This window comes from Carcharodon carcharias, chromosome 10, assembly GCF_017639515.1.
Source record: "Carcharodon carcharias isolate sCarCar2 chromosome 10, sCarCar2.pri, whole genome shotgun sequence".
NCBI classification, from domain to species: domain Eukaryota; kingdom Metazoa; phylum Chordata; class Chondrichthyes; order Lamniformes; family Lamnidae; genus Carcharodon; species Carcharodon carcharias.
The window spans coordinates 20584015-20606345 of record NC_054476.1 but is presented as its reverse complement, the minus strand read 5'-3'; the positions used below and the strand labels follow the sequence as shown (position 1 = coordinate 20606345).

At 54.2% G+C, this 22331-nt stretch overlaps 1 protein-coding gene across 2 annotated transcripts in view; it reads right to left on the bottom strand.

The window, feature by feature from the left end:
- The window catches only part of e2f8 (E2F transcription factor 8), a 50990-nt gene extending 32386 nt beyond the window's left edge, over nucleotides 1-18604 (bottom strand). Inside the window, exons 1-5 of one of the 2 annotated variants that reach the window (XM_041197781.1) lie at nucleotides 18458-18604; nucleotides 18148-18317; nucleotides 4976-5086; nucleotides 4028-4309; nucleotides 3691-3847 (exon numbers count right to left, since the gene is read on the bottom strand). In XM_041197781.1, the coding sequence (XP_041053715.1) occupies nucleotides 3691-3847; nucleotides 4028-4309; nucleotides 4976-5077 (541 nt within the window). In that variant the 5' untranslated portion in view covers nucleotides 5078-5086; nucleotides 18148-18317; nucleotides 18458-18604. The remainder of the gene's footprint in view (nucleotides 1-3690; nucleotides 3848-4027; nucleotides 4310-4975; nucleotides 5087-18147; nucleotides 18318-18457) is intronic. The other variant, XM_041197779.1, reaches the window with a different exon arrangement.
- Between the last annotated feature and the right edge of the window lie 3727 nt (nucleotides 18605-22331).

Genomic DNA, 22331 nt, shown 5'->3' with positions numbered 1-22331 from the left:
AAGATGAGGTGTTGTTCCTCCAGTTTGCGTTGGGCTTCACTGGAACAATGCAGCAAGCCAAGGACAGACATGTGGGCAAGAGAGCAGGGTGGAGTGTTAAAATGGCAAGCGACAGGGAGGTTTGGGTCATTCTTGCGGACAGACCGCAGGTGTTCTGCAAAGCGGTCGCCCAGTTTACGTTTGGTCTCTCCAATGTAGAGGAGACCACATTGGGAGCAACGAATACAGTAGACTAAGTTGGGGGAAATGCAAGTGAAATGCTGCTTCACTTGAAAGGAGTGTTTGGGTCCTTGGACGGTGAGGAGAGAGGAAGTGAAGGGGCAGGTGTTGCATCTTTTGCGTGGACAAGGGGTTGTGCCATAGGAGGGGGTTGAGGAGTAGGGGGTGATGGAGGAGTGGACCAGGGTGTCCCGGAGGGAGCGATCCCTACGGAATGCCGATAAGGGGGGTGAAGGGAAGATGTGTTTGGTAGTGGCATCATGCTGGAGTTGGCGGAAATGTCAACTCGCAGACACTTCCTCCTACCTCTCCCTGGACCATGACCCCACCACTGAACATCAAGCCACTGTTTCCAGGACTGTCACTGACCTCATCTCCTCTGGGGATCTCCCTCCCACAGCTTCCAACCTGATAGTTGCCCAACCTCGGACGGCCCGCTTCTATCTCCTACCCAAAATCCACAAACAGAACTGCCCCGGTAGACCGATCGTCTCAGCTTGCTCCTGCCCCACAGAACTCATTTCTCGTTATCTTGACTCCCTTCTCTCTCCCCTTGTCCAGTCCCTTCCCACCTACATCCGTGATTCCTCTGACACCTTACATCACATCAACAATTTCCAGTTCCCTGGCCCCTACCGCTTCCTCTTCACCATGGACGTCCAATCCCTCTACACCTCCATCCCCCACCAGGATGGTCTGAGGGCCCTTAGCTTCTTCCTCGAACAGAGGCCCGAACAATCCCCATCCACCACTACTCTCCTCCGTCTGGCTGAACTTGTTCTCACGCTGAACAATTTCTCCTTCAACTCCTCTCACTTCCTCCAAATAAAAGGTGTGGCTATGGGTACCCACATGGGCCCCAGCTATGCCTGTCTCTTTATGGGGTATGTGGAACATTCCTTGTTGCAGTCCTACTCCGGCCCCCTTCCACAACTCTTTCTCCGGTACATCGATGATTACTTTGGTGCTGCTTCATGCTCTCGTCAGGACTTGGAAAAATTTATTAATTTTGCTTCCAATCTCCACCCCTCCATCATTTTCACGTGGTCCATCTCTGACACTTCCCTTCCCTTCCTTGACCTCTCTGTCTCAATCTCTGGTGATAGACTGTCCACCAATATCCATTACAAACCCACCGACACCCACAGCTATCTCGACTACAGCTCCTCACACCCCACTTCCTGTAAGGACTCCATCCCATTCTCTCAGTTCCTTCGCCTCCGTCGCATCTGTTCCGATGATGCTACATTCAAAAACAGTTCCTCTGACATGTCCTCCTTCTTCCTTAACCGAGGTTTTCCACCCACGGTCGTTGACAGGGCCCTCAACCGTGTCCGGCCCATCTCCCGCGCATCCGCCCTCACTCCTTCTCCTCCCTCCCAGAAACATGATAGGGTCCCCCTTGTCCTCACTTATCACCCCACCAGCCTCCGCATTCAAAGGATCATCCTCCGCCATTTCCGCCAACTCCAGCATGATGCCACTACCAAACACATCTTCCCTTCACCCCCCTTATCGGCATTCCGTAGGGATCGCTCCCTCCGGGACACCCTGGTCCACTCCTCCATCACCCCCTACTCCTCAACCCCCTCCTATGGCACAACCCCTTGCCCACGCAAAAGATGCAACACCTGCCCCTTCACTTCCTCTCTCCTCACCGTCCAAGGACCCAAACACTCCTTTCAAGTGAAGCAGCATTTCACTTGCATTTCCCCCAACTTAGTCTACTGCATTCGTTGCTCCCAATGTGGTCTCCTCTACATTGGAGAGACCAAACGTAAACTGGGCGACCGCTTTGCAGAACACCTGCGGTCTGTCCGCAAGAATGACCCAAACCTCCCTGTCGCTTGCCATTTTAACACTCCACCCTGCTCTCTTGCCCACATGTCTGTCCTTGGCTTGCTGCATTGTTCCAGTGAAGCCCAACGCAAACTGGAGGAACAACACCTCATCTTCCGACTAGGGACTTTACAGCCTTCCGGACTGAATATTGAATTCAACAACTTTAGGTCGTGAGTCCCCTCCCCCATCCCCACCCCCTTTCTGTTTCCCCCTTCTTTTTTTTCCCAATAAATTATAAAGATTTTCCTTTTCCCACCTATTTCCATTATATAAAAAAAAAACCCACTAGAGCTATACCTTGAGTGCCCTACCATCCATTCTTAATTAGCACATTCGTTTAGATAATATCACCAACTTTAACTTTAACACCTATGTGTTCTATTGTACTATTGTTGTTGACATCTTTTGATGATCTGCTTCTATCACTGCTTGTTTGTCGCTACAACCACACCAACCCCCTCCACCTCTCTGTCTCTCTATCTCTCCGCCCCCCACACACACACCTTAAACCAGCTTATATTTCAGCTCTTTCCTGGACTCGAACTCAAGTTCTGTCGAAGGGTCATGAGGACTCGAAACGTCAACTCTTTTCTTCTCCGCCGATGCTGCCAGACCTGCTGAGTTTTTCCAGGTAATTCTGTTTTTGTTTTGGATTTCCAGCATCCGCAGTTTTTTTGTTTTTAGCAATGTTGAAGTGTTGTGCGATGACATTGAGACGCATGCCCGAGGTCATCGCACATTATTTTACATGTAGGCATGTTGGGCCCGTCCCCACATGCCAACGGCAATATTCTGCCCATACTTCTTTATATGCTTAATATAAAAATATATCAAGTTTCATCATACTCGTAGTTTAAACCAATTGTCTCTTTTGCATCTCAGTTTACTTTCCCCTCTTACATATGGCAAGCAATCTTGTGCAAATATCTAAATAGGCCTCTGTTAAATTGTCCAAATGGCATTATTCATATGAAAATCCAAATTGTAAAGGCTGACCATTAAGTTGAGTCTAATCATGTGATTGTCTAATAGCAATGAGTGCACATTGCAGCATCGGTCAACATTCGGAAATGGAAAAGTGGGATTTCTGGTCATTTGTTAGTCTGTATGCTTTCCTGGCCCAAGATGATCAGGCTTCAGAAAGGAAAATTGAGTCCACCTACACTCCTGCAGCTGTGTTCAAATTATTTTTTAAATAAGACCATAATGTAGATACTGCAAGAAGTTTTAGGTATCTCAACATATCATGCCTCAGATCAACTAATACTGTAACCAGAAGTCTAATTGCCACAATGCTTCGGGAACACCAGGAAATTTGCATGGAATGATCTGATGTTACAGTAGTGAAAGTCCCAGTTGAATTGAGCTACATATATCTCTCCAAGCACAAAAGACCTAACATCTTGAAGTAAGATAAAATGTTAGACCCAGGCCCAAATGTTCCACTGGATCATACACAAATTACATTATTGTCAATTGCTGCAACTTAATCTTCCACAGAAGAAAAATAATTTATATCTGAGACTACATCAAAACTAAATGCAGCAACTTTTCAAGCTTCCCCTAACATTAAGTCCTCTGTCTACATATTGCACATATACTTAATGTAAAATTTGTGCGCCAACTTACTCAGTTCTGTCGCTACTTCATCCAAGCATATATCATTGTTCACTGCAGGGTTGGGATAGTCAGGATACCGTGCCAGGAATCTATAGCATAATAAACCCAGACTCTTTTCTTTGCGACTTGGATGAAACTTCTCAAATTCTTCTCCAGATAACTGGTCCTGAAATTCAATTACAGACACTTGATATTACTTTGTCATTATGAATTGTTAGGATAGTATTTATAATTTTTATTTTTGCTCTGTATTGTTCTCCAAAACTGATTTTATACTCTACAACTATCCACAATATAGAATTCTGCTCATGGACATAAAAATAGTGCTTCCGAATAGTTACTGTACCTGTAAATTCTCATTTGTCTCTGAAGCATGATCATCATCTACAAGCAACTCCTGCTTCATCTTTTCTCTGCTCCTAATCTCTGGACTGGCAGCACTGATTAACATTTTCAAATTAGCGGTAGGTGTCCATGGCTCTCCAACAGGAGATTCTTGAAGCTTTGTTGGTGTAGTCATAGTTCCCAAGTCTGTTCTAATTGCTCCCAATACTGAATGCGAGGTAGAGGATTGTTGCTTCAGTGGAGTTTTGGTTGCCTTTTTATGTGGCTCTAAAAATATGTTTTCCTGTTTTGAAAGACAAAATTCCAAATGCTGTGGGGCCATGCATCATTGTCTCCATATTGTATAGAGTTGATACAATATAAATTGATCTGCTGTGTTGTAAACAAGCAATAAGATTTTTCCAAACACTTTTAACCAATCATATCTTATTAAAAATAGTTGAGATATTTATAATCCGTCAAAATATACAGCATATTGAGATATTAAAAAGCCCCAGTTCGAAACTTGTCCTGCACTGAAGAGCCAACCCAGAGCATCATATTATAATTTGTTTTAGTATGCAAGAAAGAGCATTGCTATTTCAAAGAGCCAGCCAAATAGAATAATATAGCATTGGAGGACACTATGATAGAGTATGATGCAAAAAATCTATTCAGTGACCACGATAAGCATTTGTGTGCAGATTGCAACTCAGCTTTGCTGCTCTCATCCAGACTTACATATTCAGCTCATACTTTCCAGACTGGATGAGGATAAATATCATTTGGCTGAAGTCAGCTCTTGAATATGTTGAGTGGCCAGTCACAGTAACTCGTGTCCCATGAAATCATCAGCACTTGTAATGACATAACAGGGCTTGAATCTAAGAAATGTGCACAAGACCATGGCACATTACTTGCTCAGCAAAAGGAGAATGAGACAAATTGATAGCAATTGCAAGCAACTCACCCTTTGGTTGATTTCAGTAATGTCATCTTCAGGTTTTCCATTTCTGTCAGCAGTATTCAAGCTTTCACTTAGATTTTTCACTTTTAAACAAATGCTCGTCATCTTGTTTGACTAAAAGTCAAAACACAAATTATAGTTTGACTTTTTCCCAATGTTAAAATACTTTAACCCTGAGCAATATGAATTTGATTACATACTTTCTCTAAAGAATGACAATGATTTCATCAATGCTAGAAATGAGCTTAAAAGGGAGGCAAATGAAATAATTACAACTCTTTAAAAAAAAACTACAGATAAACCTTAGAAGAGATGTCATTAACTTAAAAAAGATATAGTTAACTAAAAGAGAGCCAGCTAGCTAGACAGTTAGCATGTGGTTCAGATTTATGCCAACCTTTCCAGCTAAGGTAGACTCCTCGCCCTGTTCCCTGTAAAATTACAGCGTAAGCTGTGTTTCAGTGACCCTCAAATAATCAATGACGTTACTTGGAGAAGAACTAGAAGGAAAGAAAGTCTGGCATTTATATTGCACCTTTCAGGACTTTGTGGCAGCCCAAAGGGCTAAGTAGGGCTTTAAAGCCAAGGAAGTACTTTTGATGGGTAGCTGCTGTTGTAATACGTAGGAAAAGGGGTGGCAACCAAATGAACACAGCGAACTCCCACAAACAGCAATCTGATGACAATAACCAGATTACCTGTTGCAGTGATGCTGGTGATTAGATTGGATTTGTAAAACAAAAATGTAAAAAAAAATTAAATGTTTCATTTTCATCGTTGCCCACGTCAGTGACCCCCGCAACCCCAGCTCAGTGTGGGATACCTTTCTCTGTGGCGGGACCTGGTCACCAGGTGAGTCAAAGGGGGAGGGGGCGGGGTCGCCTTCGCCACCCGCGGGTGATTGGCATCCGGCGGCGACCAATGGCCGCCGCGTTACCGTGAGCGACCGCCCAAACACTGCCAGAGCGGGGCCAATGGGCGCCGAGAGAGGGCGGGACTCGTCCCCCATTTTCCTTCCCTCCCCCCCCCCCGGAGTCCTTTTGAAATTGGCGCGTAAACGAAAACCTCCCGCGCGCGACCGGACACTCTCACTCAGGCGGCATCAGAAGTGGATGAATGAACGAATGAATAAATAAAAAGAACAATTAAATAAAAAGAATACCTCTCGAGTATACTAATGGCGACAGCTCCTGAAGAAGGGCCGCTTTTTGTTTAAAAAAAAAAGGAAGGTTTAATGGAGGGAGATAGAGGACAGGATTGATCTCCTGCTCCGAGGCCCGATGGCGACGGGGAGCCGCGCTCTGGTAGTTATTGTTAACCATAAATAAGAATGATAAAGAAATTGAAGCGCCGAGAAGCCGGTCCGGAGAAGTTGGCCGTACTTTGGTGGCGGCAGCAGGCGGCGGTTTAGCGGGCGGGGGGTTTGAACTGCTTTTCCCGCGCGGGAGCGAGTTCCAGAACACGAGCCCGCGCCGTTACAGTTTAAAGGGGGAGGAAGTAGAGACGGGGGGTGGTTCAGAGGCGGAGGGGGGAAAGCGAGGGGAGACAGGAGGGGGGAGGGGAGGGGAGACGGTGGGGGGGGGGGGGAGGGGAGGGGAGACGGTGGGGGGGGGGGGAGGGGAGGGGAGACGGTGGGGGGGGGGGGGGAGAGGGGAGACGGTTGGGGGGGGGAGGGGAGGGGAGACGGTGGGGGGGGGAGGGGAGACGGTGGGGGGGGGGGGAGGGGAGACGGTGGGGGGGGGCAGGGAGAGAGAGAAAGGGTGGGGGGGGCAGGGGGAGAGAGAAAGGGTGGGGGGGGCAGGGAGAGAGAGAAAGGGTGGGGGGGGGCAGGGGGAGAGAGAAAGGGTGGGGGGGGCAGGGGGAGAGAGAAAGGGTGGGGGGGGGCAGGGAGAGAGAGAAAGGGTGGGGGGGGCAGGGAGAGAGAGAAAAGGGTGGGGGGGGGCAGGGAGAGAGAGAAAGGGTGGGGGGGGGCAGGGAGAGAGAGAAAGGGTGGGGGGGGCAGGGAGAGAGAGAAAGGGTGGGGGGGGGGCAGGGAGAGAGAGAAAGGGTGGGGGGGGGCAGGGAGAGAGAAAAGGGTGGGGGGGGGGCAGGGAGAGAGAGAAAGGGTGGGGGGGGGCAGGGAGAGAGAGAAAGGGTGGGGGGGGGCAGGGAGAGAGAGAAAGGGTGGGGGGGGGGCAGGGAGAGAGAGAAAGGGTGGGGGGGGGGCAGGGAGAGAGAGAAAGGGTGGGGGGGGGCAGGGAGAGAGAGAAAGGGTGGGGGGGGGCAGGGAGAGAGAGAAAGGGTGGGGGGGGGCAGGGAGAGAGAGAAAGGGTGGGGGGGGGGCAGGGAGAGAGAGAAAGGGTGGGGGGGGGCAGGGAGAGAGAGAAAGGGTGGGGGGGGGCAGGGAGAGAGAAAGGGTGGGGGGGGGCAGGGAGAGAGAGAAAGGGTGGGGGGGGGGCAGGGAGAGAGAGAAAGGGTGGGGGGGGGGCAGGGAGAGAGAGAAAGGGTGGGGGGGGGGGCAGGGAGAGAGAGAGAAAGGGTGGGGGGGGGCAGGGAGAGAGAGAAAGGGTGGGGGGGGGGCAGGGGGAGAGAGAAAGGGTGGGGGGGGCAGGGAGAGAGAGAAAGGATGGGTGGGGGGGGCAGGGAGAGAGAGAAAGGGTGGGTGGGGGGGGCAGGGAGAGAGAGAAAGGGTGGGTGGGGGGGGCAGGGAGAGAGTGAAAGGGTGGATGGGGGGGGCAGGGAGAGAGAAAGGGTGGGTGGGGGGGTGCAGGGAGAGAGAAAGGGTGGGTGGGGGGGGTGCAGGGAGAGAGAAAGGGTGGGTGGGTGGGGGGGGCAGGGAGAGAGAAAGGGTGGGTGGGTGGGGGGGGGCAGGGAGAGAGAAAGGGTGGGTGGGTGGGGGGGGGCAGGGAGAGAGAAAGGGTGGGTGGGTGGGGGGGGGGCAGGGAGAGAAGGGTGGGTGGGTGGGGGGGGGCAGGGAGAGAGAAAGGGTGGGTGGGTGGGGGGGGGCAGGGAGAGAGAAAGGGTGGGTGGGGGGGGGCAGGGAGAGAGAAAGGGTGGGTGGGGGGGGGCAGGGAGAGAGAAAGGGTGGGGGGGCAGGGAGGGGGAGAGAGAAAGGGTCGGGGGGCAGGGAGGGGGAGAGAGAAAGGGCAGGGAGGGAGGAGGGGGCAGGAAGAGAGGAATGTAGGGAGAGAGAGGGTGGGGAGGGGGAGGCAGGGAGAGAGGGGGCAGAGGGAGGGGAGGACAAGGAGGTGGGGGAGGGGAGGCAAGGTGGGGGAGAGGGAGGTCGGGGAGACAAGGGGGGAGTGGGTGACACAAGGGGGGGGGAAGACAAGGAGGTGGGGGCAGGGTGGAGAGGAGGAGGGGGGCAGGTGGGGGGAGGGGAGGCAAGGTGGGTGGGTGGGAGGGGAGGAAAGGAGGAGGGGGAGGGAGCGGAGGCTAGGGGGTGTGAAGGAGGAGGAGTGTAGGGGAGTGGGGAGATGGAGGCAGTGGGAGGGGAGGGGGGCATGGGGAGGGGGTAGACAAGGAGGGGGGCATGGGGTGGGGAGATGGGAGCAGGGGACGGGGGGGAGGGAAGGAGGGGGAGGCGAGGAGGGGGTGCAGGGAGGGAGGGGGCATAGAGAGAATTAGTTGAGAGGTGGAGGGAGAAGGAGAGGTGGGGAAGAAAGAGGAAGGGAGAGGTGGGGAACAGAGGGGAGAGGTGGGGGAGAGAGGGAAGTTGTGGGTGGGAGAGAGGGGAGTGGTGGGGGGGAAGGGAGGGGGAGGGGTGGGGGTAGGCAAGGGAGATGGGGAGGGGGATTGGGGGAAGTGGGTTTGTGGGGGAAGTGGGTTTGTGGGGGAAGGGAGGGGTGTGGGGGAGGAGAAAGGGGAGTGGGGGGGGGAGAAAGAGGGGAGTGGGGGGGGGAGAAAGAGGGGAGTGGGGGGGGGGAGAAAGAGGGGAGTGGGGGGGAGAAAGAGGGGAGTGGGGGGGAGAAAGAGGGGAGTGGGGGGAGAAAGAGGGAAGGGGGTTTGGGGGGGAAGGGAGGGGGATTGGGGGAAGTGGGTTTGTGGGGGAAGGGAGGGGTGTGGGGGGGGAGAAAGAGGGGAGTGGGGGGGGAGAAAGAGAAGTGGAGGGGGCGAAAGAGGGGAATGGGGGGGTTTGTGGAGGGAGAGAGGAGTGGGGAGGGAGAAAGAGGGAGTGGGGGGAGGAGTAGGGGGGATAGAAAGAGGGGAGTGGGGGGGAGGAGTAGGGGGGAGTGGGGGAGGAGAAAGAGGGGAATGGGGGGAGGAGAAAGAGGGGAGTGGGGGGGCAAAAGAGGGGAGTGGGGTGTGGCAGAGAGAGGGGAATGGGGGGGGAGGGAGGGGTGGGGGTAGGCAAGGGAGATGGGGTGGAGAGGGGAGGGGGTTTGGGGGGGAAGGGAGGGGGATTGGGGGAAGTGGGTTTGTGGGGGAAGGGAGGGGTGTGGGGGAGAGAAAGGGGAGTGGGGGGGGAGGAGAAAGAGGGGAGTGGGGGGGGGAGAAAGAGGGGAGTGGGGTGTTTGTGGAGGGAGAGAGGAGTGGGGGGGGAGAAGGGGAGTGGGGTGTTTGTGGAGGGAGAGAGGAGTGGGGGGGGAGAAAGGGAGTGGGGGGAGGAGTAGGGGGTAGAGAAAGAGGGGAGTGGGAGGGGGGAGAGAAAGAGGGGAGTGGGAGGGGGAGAGAAAGAGGGGAGTGGGAGGGGGAGAGAAAGAGGGGAGTGGGAGGGGGAGAGAAAGAGGGGAGTGGGGGGGGGGAGAGAAAGAGGGGAGTGGGGGGGAGGAGAAAGAGGGGAGTGGGCGGGAGGAGAAAGAGGGGAGTGGGGGGGAGGAGAAAGAGGGGAGTGGGGGGGAGGAGAAAGGGGAGTGGGGGGGAGGAGAAAGAGGGGAGTGGGGGGGGAGGAGAAAGAGGGGCGTGGGGGGGAGGAGAAAGAGGGGCGTGGGGGGGAGGAGAAAGAGGGGCGTGGGAGGGGGCAAAAGAGGGGTGGGGTGGGGCAAAAGAGGGGAGTGGGGTGGGGTGGGGCAAAAGAGGGGAGTGGGGTGGGGAGAGAAAGAGGGGAGTGGGGGGCAGGGGAAAGAGGGGAGTGGGGGGCAGGGGAAAGAGGGGAGTGTGGGGGAGGGGAAAGAGGGGAGTGTGGGGGAGGGGAAAGAGGGGAGTGTGGGGGAGGGGAAAGAGGGGAGTGTGGGGGAGAAAGAGGAGTGGGGGAGGGGAAAGAGGGGAGTGGGGTGAGAGGAAAGAGAGGAGTGGGTGGGGGAGAAAGAGGGGAGTGGGTGGGGGAGAAAGAGGGGAGTGGGAAGAGGGGAGTGGGGGGAGTGGAGGGGGACGGCGAATGAGGGCAGTGAGAGGAGGGGAAAGAGGGGAGGTGGGTGAGGGGAAAGAGGGGAGTGAGGGGGGCAAAAGAGAGGAGTGGGGGGTTTGTGGGGGGAGGGAGGAGGGTGGCGGAGAGAAAGAGGGGAGTGGGGGGGGCAAAAGAGGGGAGTGGAGGAGAAGCGAGGGGGGTTTGTGGGGTAAGTAAGGGGTGGGGGAAGAGGGAGAGGAGAGTGGGGGGTAGAAAGAGGGGAGTGGGGTGCAAAAGAAGGGAGTGGGGGGAAGCGAGGGGGGTTTGTGGAGGAAGTAAGGGGTGGGGGAAGGGGAGAGGCGAGTGGGGGGGAGAAAGAGGCGAGTGGGGGGGAGAAAGAGGCGAGTGGGGGGGGGCGAAAGAGGGGAGTGGGGGGGGGAGAAAGAGGGGAGTGGGGGGGGAGAAAGAGGGGAGTGGGGGGGGAGAAAGAGGGGAGTGGGGGGAGGAGAAAGAGGGGAGTGGGGGGAGGAGAAAGAGGGGAGTGGGGGGAGGAGAAAGAGGGGAGTGGGGGGAGGAGAAAGAGGGGAGTGGGGGGAGGAGAAAGAGGGGAGTGGGGGGAGGAGAAAGAGGGGAGTGGGGGGAGGAGAAAGAGGGGAGTGGGGGGAGGAGAAAGAGGGGAGTGGGGGGAGGAGAAAGAGGGGAGTGGGGGGAGGAGAAAGAGGGGAGTGGGGTGAGGGGAAAGAGGGGAGTGGGGTGAGGGGAAAGAGGGGAGTGGGGTGAGGGGAAAGAGGGGAGTGAGGGGGCAAAAGAGAGGAGTGGGGGGAAGCGAGGGGGGTTTGTGGGGGGAGAGAGGAGGATGGGGGAGAGAAAGAGGAGTGGGGGCGAAAGAGGGGAGTGGAGGGGAAGCGAGGGGAGTTTGTGGGGGAAGTAAGGGGTGGGCGAAGGGGGGAGAAGGGAGTGGGGGGGCGAAAGAGGGGAGTGGGGGGTGAAAGAGGGGAGTGGGGGTGAAAGAGGGGAGTGGGGGGCGAAAGAGGGGAATGGGGGGTGAAAGAGGGGAGTGGGGGGTGAAAGAGGGGAGTGGGGTGCGAAAGAGGGGAGTGGGGGGTGAAAGAGGGGAGTGGGGGGCGGATAAAGAGGCGAGTGGGGGGGAGAAAGAGGCGAGTTGGGGGGAGAAAGAGGCGAGTTGGGGGGAGAAAGAGGCGAGTTGGGGGGAGAAAGAGGCGAGTTGGGGGGAGAAAGAGGCGAGTTGGGGGGAGAAAGAGGCGAGTTGGGGGGAGAAAGAGGGGAGTGGGGGGGGGCGAAAGAGGGGAGTGGGGGGAGGAGAAAGAGGGGAGTATGGGGAGGAGAAAGAGGGGAGTGGGGGGAGGAGAAAGAGGGGAGTGGGAGGAGGAGAAAGAGGGCAGTGGGAGGAGGGGAAAGAGGGGAGTGGGGTGAGGGGAGTGGGGGGGCAAAAGAGAGGAGTTGGGGGAAGCGAGGGGGGTTTGTGGGGGGAGAGAGGAGGGTGGGGGAGAGAAAGAGGGGAGTTGGGGGGAGAAAGAGGGGAGTGGGGGGGAGAAAGAGGGGAGTGGGGGGCAAAAGAGGGGAGTGGGGGGCAAAAGAGGGGAGTGGAGGGGAAGCGAGGGGGGTTTGTGGGGCAAGTAAGGGGTGGGGGAAGTGGGGGAGAGGGGAGTAGAAAGAGGGGAGTGGGGGGCAAAAGAGGGGAGTGGGGGGAAGTGAGGGGGGTTTGTGGGGGAAGTAAGGGGTGGGGGAAGGGGGGAGAGGGGAGTGGGGGGAGGAGAAAGGGGAGTGGGGGGAGGAGAAAGGGGGGAGGAGAAAGAGGGCAGTGGGAGGAGGAGAAAGAGGGCAGTGGGAGGAGGAGAAAGAGGGGAGTGGAGTGGGGGGGGCAAAAGAGAGGAGTGGGGGAAGCGAGGGGGGTTTGTGGGGGGAGAGAGGAGGGTGGGGGAGAGAAAGAGGGGAGTGGGGTGGAGAAAGAGGGGAGTGGGGGGCAAAAGAGGGGAGTGGAGGGGAAGCGAGGGTGGTTTGTGGGGGAAGTAAGGGGTGGGGGAAGAGGGGAGTGGGGGGGAGGAGAAAGGGGAGTGGGGGGAGGAGAAAGAGGGGAGTGGGGGGAGGAGAAAGAGGGGAGTGGGGGGGGGAGGAGAAAGAGGGGAGTGGGGGGAGGAGAAAGAGGGCAGTGGGAGGAGGAGAAAGAGGGCAGTGGGAGGAGGAGAAAGAGGGGAGTGGGGTGAGGGGAGTGGGGGTTTGTGGGGGGAGAGAGGAGGGTGGGGGAGAGAAAGAGGGGAGTGGGGGGGAGAAAGAGGGGAGTGGGGGGCAAAAGAGGGGAGTGGAGGGGAAGCGAGGGTGGTTTGTGGGGGAAGTGAGGGGTGGGGGAAGGGGGGAGTGGGGGGAGGAGAAAGAGGGGAGTGGGGGGAGGAGAAATAGGGCAGTGGGAGGAGGGGAAAGAGGAGTGGGGGAAAGAGGGGAGTGAGGGGGCAAAAGAGAGGAGTGGGGGGAAGCGAGGGTGGTTTGTGGGGGGAGAGAGGAGGGTGGGGGAGAGAAAGAGGGGAGTGGGGGGGCAAAAGAGGGGAGTGGGGGCGAAAGGGGAGTGGAGGGGAAGCGAGGGGGGTTTGTGGGGGAAGTAAGGGGTGGGTGAAGCGGGGAGAGGGGAGTGGAGGGGAAGCGAGGGGGGTTTGTGGGGGAAGTAAGGGGTGGGCGAAGCGGGGAGAGGGGAGTGGAGGGGAAGCGAGGGGGATTTGTGGGGGAAGTAAGGGGTGGGCGAAGGGGGGAGAGGGGAGTGGGGGGGAGAAAGAGGGGAGTGGGGGGCGAAAGAGGGGAGTAGGGCGGATAAAGAGGGGAGTGGGGGGGAGAAAGAGGGGAGTGGGGGGGAGAAAGAGGGGAGTGGGGGGGAGAAAGGGGAGTGGGGGGGAGAAAGAGGGGAGTCGGGGGGAGAAAGAGGGGAGTGGGGGAGGAGAAAGAGGGGAGTGGGGGGAGGAGAAAGAGGGGAGTGGGAGGAGGAGAAAGAGTTGAGTGGGAGGAGGGGAGTGGGGGGGCAAAAGAGAGGAGTGGGGGGAAGCGAGGGGGGTTTGTGGGGGGAGAGAGGAGGGTGGGGGAGAGAAAGAGGGGAGTGGGGGGGAGAAAGAGGGGAGTGGGGGGGCAAAAGAGGGGAGTGGGGGGGAGAAAGAGGGGAGTGGGGGGGAGAAAGAGGGGAGTCGGGGGGAGAAAGAGGGGAGTGGGGGAGGAGAAAGAGGGGAGTGGGGGAGGAGAAAGAGGGGAGTGGGAGGAGGAGAAAGAGGGGAGTGGGAGGAGGGGAGTGGGGGGGCAAAAGAGAGGAGTGGGGGGAAGCGAGGGGGGTTTGTGGGGGGAGAGAGGAGGGTGGGGGAGAGAAAGAGGGGAGTGGGGGGGAGAAAGAGGGGTGTGGGGGGGCAAAAGAGGGGAGTGGGGGGAGGAGAAAGAGGGAAGTGGGGGGGAGAAAGAGGGGAGTGGGGGGAGGAGAAGGAGTGGGAGGAGGAGAAAGAGGGGAGTGGTGGGAGGGGAAAGAGGGGAGTGGGGGGGAGAAAGGGGAGTTGGGGGAGGGGAAAGAGGGGGAGAAAGGGTAAAGAGGGAGGGAGAAAGGGGAGGGGTGAGAAAGAGGGATGGGGCGAAGAGTTGGGGGGAGAGAGAAGGGCGTGGGTGGGGGGAGAGAGAAGGGCGTGGGTGGGGGAGAGAGAAGGGCATGGGTGGGGGAGAGAGAAGGGAGTGGATGAGGAGAGAGAGGAGTGGGGGGAGAGAAAGAGAGAGGAGTGGGGAGTGGGGGCGAGAGAGAGAGAGGGGAGTGGGGGCGAGAGAGAGAGAGAGGGGAGTGGGGGCGAGAGAGAGAGAGGGGAGTGGGGGCGAGAGAGAGAGGGGAGTGGGGGCGAGAGAGAGAGAGGGGAGTGGGGGCGAGAGAGAGAGAGGGGAGTGGGGGCGAGAGAGAGAGAGGGGAGTGGGGGCGAGAGAGAGAGAGGGGAGTGGGGGCGAGAGAGAGAGAGGGGAGTGGGGGCGAGAGAGAGAGAGGGGAGTGGGGGCGAGAGAGAGAGAGGGGAGTGGGGGCGAGAGAGAGAGAGGGGAGTGGGGGCGAGAGAGAGAGAGGGGAGTGGGGGCGAGAGAGAGAGAGGGGAGTGGGGGCGAGAGAGAGAGAGGGGAGTGGGGGCGAGAGAGAGAGAGGGGAGTGGGGGCGAGAGAGAGAGAGGGGAGTGGGGGCGAGAGAGAGAGAGGGGAGTGGGGGCGAGAGAGAGAGAGGGGAGTGGGGGCGAGAGAGAGAGAGGGGAGTGGGGGCGAGAGAGAGAGAGGGGAGTGGGGGCGAGAGAGAGAGAGGGGAGTGGGGGCGAGAGAGAGAGAGGGGAGTGGGGGCGAGAGAGAGAGAGGGGAGTGGGGGCGAGAGAGAGAGAGGGGAGTGGGGGCGAGAGAGAGAGAGGGGAGTGGGGGCGAGAGAGAGAGAGGGGAGTGGGGGCGAGAGAGAGAGAGGGGAGTGGGGGCGAGAGAGAGAGAGGGGAGTGGGGGCGAGAGAGAGAGAGGGGAGTGGGGGCGAGAGAGAGAGAGGGGAGTGGGGGCGAGAGAGAGAGAGGGGAGTGGGGGCGAGAGAGAGAGAGGGGAGTGGGGGCGAGAGAGAGAGAGGGGAGTGGGGGCGAGAGAGAGAGAGGGGAGTGGGGGCGAGAGAGAGAGAGGGGAGTGGGGGCGAGAGAGAGAGAGGGGAGTGGGGGCGAGAGAGAGAGAGGGGAGTGGGGGCGAGAGAGAGAGAGGGGAGTGGGGGCGAGAGAGAGAGAGGGGAGTGGGGGCGAGAGAGAGAGAGGGGAGTGGGGGCGAGAGAGAGAGAGGGGAGTGGGGGCGAGAGAGAGAGAGGGGAGTGGGGGCGAGAGAGAGAGAGGGGAGTGGGGGCGAGAGAGAGAGAGGGGAGTGGGGGCGAGAGAGAGAGAGGGGAGTGGGGGCGAGAGAGAGAGAGGGGAGTGGGGGCGAGAGAGAGAGAGGGGAGTGGGGGCGAGAGAGAGAGAGAGGGGAGTGGGGGCGAGAGAGAGAGAGAGAGGGGAGTGGGGGCGAGAGAGAGAGAGAGGGGAGTGGGGGCGAGAGAGAGAGGGGGGAGTGGGGGCGAGAGAGAGAGAGAGGGGAGTGGGGGCGAGAGAGAGAGAGGGGAGTGGGGGCGAGAGAGAGAGAGGGGAGTGGGGGCGAGAGAGAGAGAGGGGAGTGGGGGCGAGAGAGAGAGAGGGGAGTGGGGGCGAGAGAGAGAGAGGGGAGTGGGGGCGAGAGAGAGAGAGGGGAGTGGGGGCGAGAGAGAGAGAGGGGAGTGGGGGCGAGAGAGAGAGAGGGGAGTGGGGGCGAGAGAGAGAGAGGGGAGTGGGGGCGAGAGAGAGAGAGGGGAGTGGGGGCGAGAGAGAGAGAGGGGAGTGGGGGCGAGAGAGAGAGGGGAGTGGGGAGTGGGGGCGAGAGAGAGAGGGGAGTGGGGGCGAGAGAGAGAGAGGGGAGTGGGGGCGAGAGAGAGAGAGGGGAGTGGGGGCGAGAGAGAGAGAGGGGAGTGGGGGCGAGAGAGAGAGAGGGGAGTGGGGGCGAGAGAGAGAGAGGGGAGTGGGGGCGAGAGAGAGAGAGGGGAGTGGGGGCGAGAGAGAGAGAGGGGAGTGGGGGCGAGAGGGGAGTGGGGGCGAGAGGGGAGTGGGGGCGAGAGGGGAGTGGGGGCGAGAGGGGAGTGGGGGCGAGAGGGGAGTGGGGGCGAGAGCGGAGTGGGGGCGAGAGCGGAGTGGGGGCGAGAGAGAGAAGGGAGTGGGTGGTGAGAGAAAGGGTGGTGGAGGGGGCGAGAGGAGGCAGTGGGAGTGGGGTTGTGCTTTCCCGGCCCAAGATGATCAGGCTGCAGAAAGGAAAATTGAGTCCACGTGCACTCCTGTAGCTGTGTTCAAATTATTTTTAAATAAGACCATAATGTAGACACTGCAAGAAGTTTTAGGTACCTCAACATATCATGCCTCAGATCAACTAATAGTGTAACCAGAAGTCTAATTGCCACAATGCTTCAGGAACACCAGGAAATTTGCATGGAATGATCTGATGTTACAGTAGTGAAAGTCCCAGTTGAATTGAGCTACATATATCTCTCCAAGCGCAAAAGATTTAACATCTTGAAGTAAGATAAAATATTAGACCCAGGCCCAAATGTTCCACTGGATCATACACAAATTACATTATTGTCATTATTGAGGGAGGTTGGGGGTGGGAGAGAGGGAGGTTGGGGGTGGGAGAGAGGGAGGTTGGGGGTGGGGCAAGGGAGTGACGGGGAGAGTGGCAGGCGACGGGGAGAATATGGGGTAAGGGAGCATGGGAGGTGAGGGAGGATGGGGGATTAAGGGAGGGATGGGTTGGGGGAGGAACGGGAAGGGGGAGTGAAGGGGAGATCTGGGGGCGAGAGAGGATTGGGGGTCGGAGGGGTGGGGTGGGGGAGGAATGGGAAGAGCGGGGCATGAGGGAGAGTGGGGTTGAGGGAGGGACAGGGAGAGTGGGGGTGTAAGGGAGGGATGGGGAAATTTGTGGGTAAGGGAGGATGGGGTGGGGGAGGAACAGGGCAAGGGAGGGACGGGGAGAGTGGGGATCGAGGGAGGGATGGGGAGAGCGGTGAGGGGATGGGTAAAGCAGGTGTGGGCGGGGAGAGAGGGGTGCGACGGGGGAGAGGGAGGGATAGGGAGAGTGGTGGGGGAGAGTGAAGGGTGAGGGAGGGAAGGGGGAGAGTGAAGGGTGAGGGAGGGAAGGGGGAGAGTGGGGGTGAGGGAGGGATGGAGAAATTTGGGGGTGAGGGTGGATGGGGTTGATGAGGAACGGGAAAAGTGGGGCATGAGGGAGATTGTGGGGCGAGCGAAGGACGGGGAGAGTGGGAGGTGAGGGAGGGAAGGGGGAGAGTGGGGGGCCCGAGGGAGGGGAGGGGAGGGGGAGCGTGGGGGGCCCGAGGGAGGGGAGGGTGGGGGACCCGAGGGAGGGGGAGGGTGGGGGGCCAGAGGGAGGGATGGGGGGAGTGGGGGGTTTGTGGGAGGCGTGGGGAGTGAGGGCAGGAAGAGCGAGAGATGCATGAGGGAGAGAAGGGCAGGAATCGGGATTGAGGGATGGACAGGGGAGTGGGGTTGAGGGGGGCATGGAGGAGTAGAGGGTGAGGGAGGTACGGAGGAGAGCAGGAATGAGGGATGGGGAGTGACGGGGAGAAAGGGGAATGAATGAGGGACAGGGATGTGGAGAGTGAGAGAGGGAAGTGAATAGTAGGAGGGACGGAATGGTGGAGGGCTGGGTGAGGGAGGAATTTGGGGAGATTAGGCAAGAGGAACACAGAATGGAGCATTGAAGGGGGAAAAGAAAGAATGTGGGGTGGGCGAGGAATGTGGCAGGGGAGAAATTGGGAAGGATTTGGAGAGAAGTAAAAAATTGTTTGGAGTATTTGGGAATGGTGTGAGTAGGGGGGAGAAATGGTCAGGGGTGAGAAGGAAGGGAAGATCCTGACCCACTTCCCAAGTTACTGGCTGGGGGTAGGAATTGGTTGGTGTGGAACAGCCTCTGTGAGGGTGCATTTAAATATGGGGCACGAAGCCTACAGTCAGGAGCTCGGCTTTAGGAACTGTCACCAAGCAAGAGCTCCTGGTCAATCCTCAGATAATAGGCTTCATCATTTACTGAATGAACAAAGCACAAGCAGATCAGTGTAAAGTATTGTTCCCCTAAGATCTAACTTCCCACCTCCCCCTCTTATAACACCAGAGCCAACACCAAAAAAAAACAACTGCAAATAGATGCTGCAATTCTGCATATTTTTAGGGAATAAAATGCTACAAATAATGAGCAAGTTTGGAAGCAGCTGTGCAGAAAGAAAGAGAGGAAAGGTCGTGGACCTGAAGTCAAAGTACAGTACTGGAAAATGTTTAAGAGATGCAGCAGTTAACAGCATATCAGTGCAGGGCTAATTTAAGCTTTTACAAACCTGCTTAATGGAAACATCTCGGTATTAGACTGACCAAAAAACGGTTCCAGGAATGGACTTAGGTGCCTGAACAGATCTCCAGAACTGCTTGATCTTGGCCATGTAGTCAGTCAGTCACGTAACACTCGCTCAGTCATCAGACAAATGCAGTATATGGAACTCAAAGATTACTTTAAAAGCAAAGAAAGCCACAGTAATGAAAGATGGTCCCCTCTCCCCCATACACTGAGTGCAGTTTACCCGCCTTAATACAGGATTTAGAACCCGTGAAACAAAGTGGTAAATCCTTGTTCTTATTGCAAAGCCTTACCCGAACTAGCTTTTCCTGTTAATCACTCATTTGCTTTGATGGTGGTGTTAGCAGGGTAAGTGAAATAGTTTCATTGAACTGTTATTATTCTTTCTGTCATTAAACAGTCCAGTAAGTTATTTAAAAAAACAAAATGCTTCCGATTAAAGTTGCCGGGAACTTCCTGAATTTGAAACACTGAGAAGTGGGGAGTGAGGTTCATTTTCTTTGCCCTGCTCGACCGACCCCGCCCCTATGAAATTTCTTCACCAATCAGAACGCTCGCAAAAACTTTTACGGCCAATCCCAGAGCGCATGTAACTTTCGGACCGGTGTGTAAAATTGGCGGGGGAAAGAGCGCGCAAAAAATATAAGGACACTGGTTTAAACATTAGGTTATGTAGCTGCCGCCACCTCCCGCCACCTTCATGATTGAACTGTGTAATTGGTGTTTTCGCTGTTTTAAATTGAGAAGAAAATCCGATCTTTTAAAATTCCAAAGAACGGAAGGATGTAACAAAGAACCATTTGAAAGATTGTACCATACAGATTGATCTGATCACGAATGTTTACAGCGATAAATATGTAGCATGCAACAAGGTCGATTTGCTATCAAGCTTTTTTTATTCCAGTGCCGCGTCACGATTTTGAACATTAGACAATTATACAATGTCGTGTATTTTGGAGAGCTGATATACTGCATCTCCAGATTACAGGGGGAAAAAGTGCTTTGCCCTTCAAACGTATGCTTAATGGTTCAGATCTGTCTCCTTTTCTGTTGACTCTTATCTTTGCCAAACAGGTTATACCCATGAAAGTTGCATTCAATTCTACATTCTGGATCTCAGCATGTTTCTGAAACTCCCAGTAAATCCCGGCTGCCAGAACCGTCTCCAATCCCAGTAATTTATTTCTCATTCTTCTAGCTTTCAATTGTGTAATTTTTTTATTATACAGATTTGCCTTCTCAAACATTCCTCAGTGACTGCAGTTCATGGATGTCTCTCAGAGCACCCGTGAATTCATTAGTTGCAAAGCTATAATTTATATTGCCGGGATCCTACCTAACACTGTTGTGGGAGAACCAGCAACATAAAGGTTTCAAGCTATTTAGGGCAACGATGCATGGACAATAATTGTAACCTTGCAGTGACTCCCACATTCTGACAACGAATAAAACAAAAACCTCGATGCATCTCTACCTTATCAAGCTGTTATTTTAAAATGAATTACTCTTTCATTGCATCTGGAATACTGGTTAATTCTCGAAAGGTGGAACGAAGCAGGTGTTGGGCTGATATTAAAATAGTGATGCCCATAACTGTATGACCTTGTAAAGAGTTGCCACTGCGACTGCTAGCATGACAGAGTCTTTGCAAATGCATATGTGTATAGAAGAGCCTGAAGACCAAGAGTTTCAGCATGATTACAGGTTAAACGAGACGAGCATGAATCTTGTAGTCTCCTTAGATTTGTTCTTTCTGTGTTAAGCCTTTTTTGCTCCAGGTAAAAACAAATTGTGCATTTTTACCACTGGACACTAAGCATAGTATTTTCAGCAGGGTAATTTACTGTCTATGGTAATTGAAGCTAACTATTAGAAGTCATTATGCAAAATTACCATCTTAGAAGAGAAATAGAAATCTCAAGCTTATATTTCAACTCTTTCTTGGACTCGAACTCAAGTTCTGTCGAAGGGTCATGAGGACTCGAAACGTCAACTCTTTTCTTCTCCGCCGATGCTGCCAGACCTGCTGAGTTTTTCCAGGTAATTCTGTTTTTGTTATAGAAATAGCTGCTTGACCTTTGCTAATGAGTGTAATAGTTTTTGCTGGCAGTAAATAATAGAAGATGGTATATAAGTCAAAAGTCACTTGCAGGGTATGCTTCAGATGAAATTTACATAATTCAGGAGTTCATGAGATGCTACACACTGCCGACTCCTTGACTGAGTACATGCATCATCCATTGTTGTATCAAGCCACACTGAGTGGAGAGGGAATAAAATCAGCCAAGTTTCCCATTTTCCCATTTCTGATCACCGTTCAACACCCTGTTTCATTAATTGTATGTTGCCTGAGGATAGGATTGGGCTTTACTAATAAAAATGAAAACAAGACTTGCATTTTTATAGCGGTTTTCATGACCCATCGGATATCTCAAAGCGCTTTACAGACAATTAAGTACTTTTGAATTGTAGACACTCTTGTAATGTAGGTAAAACAGCAACCAATATGTACACAGTAAACCCCTAAAGATAGCGATGTGATAATGACCAAAAACTCTGTTTTTGTGTTATCGATTCAGGGATAAATATTGGTTAGGGCAGTGAGGATAACTCCTCGGTCCTTCTTCAGAATAGTGCCTTTGGACCCTTTACATTCATCCACGAAGGCAGATGGAGCTTCAGTTTAATGTCTCATCCAAGGGTGGCGCATCCAATAATGCAATGTTCCAGCAGTCATGATTTTTGTGCTGAAGCCCTGGAGTGAGACTTTAACCCAGAGCCTTCTGATTCACAGGCAAGAGGTACTACCAGCTGAGCCAAGCTGACACTGTTCATAGTTGTTCATAGAAACCCCCCCCCACCCCCGACATACACAGAAATAGCATTTTTTTTAAAGAGTACAGTCTTCTAAACAAAGTATGAATTGGTGTAAATTCAGATGCTGTTCAGTAAAATGCCATACCTGATGTCCAAGCTCTAAAAAATGGGTTTGGATGATTTATTCGCAAATCCTTCACTTAATGTTCACTGTTGAGGAGCATCCACCTGAGTCTGGTTTTTTTTATTGCACCTCTGGGAATAACTTTGGGATATTTCACCACCTTCAAGTTGCTATATAAATGCAAATACTATTCTAACCCTTAGTGTGATTCTAGTGCTGAGCACATGTCAAATACTTGGGCCCCATTTGAGAACAATTGTGTGAAAAGAGTAAATGCGAATAACTTCACAAGGTAAATAGTTATAAGAGTTTTTCATAACTTTTGTCCTCTGCTAGATTCTGGAGCAGTGTGGCACTGCTGGACCATACATGAGGAATCCTCAAATCATTAGCGTGAATCCAAATTAATCCATCTTATTGAGATCTTGCAGAAATATCACATTTACTACTGCAAGTATCTGTGCCTTCAAGCTGCTTTTACAAGTTGAGAATATTTTAGCATCAACTGACAATTGAACTATGAGTATTTTTATTCTTTAATTTTGTGTTTCATTGTAAGCCATGTGGTCTCTACGAAGTGTATTTTATACAATTTTAAATATACTGAAGATTACTTAGCACTCTCATGTCACCCTGTATAGTTTTGGGGCATTGCAAGAGAAAACACACGGTTCAAACCCATTTCACTTTATAACAGTTACAAGTCTTGAGAAGTCCAGATTTCTATCTTCCATATTGTTGATCATTTTATAAGGTTTTCACTTTCAATCTCATACAATCCAGGCTGAATAATCTAAGTTTTTGCAGTCATTCCTCTCAACAGACCTCTGATGACAGGGATCAGTCTTGAAGCTTTTCTGTGGAATGCATTTAACACTTGAATAGCCCCTCTTTGTCCTGGTGACCAGAACTGAACACAATATGAAGGTAAAGTATGACCAGTGAAACGTATGGTTTGAACATTTCCTCTGATTTGTATTCTACTGTATCAGTTATTAAATTCAGCATTCTACTTCCTGTTATTGAATACTACACTGGATACGCTGAACATGAAGCCCAATAAGACTCTGGATCACTTTTCGTTTTATTGTTAACTATTTTGACACCTTACATAAAATACATATGCCACCTTTTTTCTCTTCCTATATGTGGTGATACTTTGCACTCATCTGTACTAGCTTCAGCCTCTTACTGTAACCTCAGTACAGCTGGCAGATCGGAACACC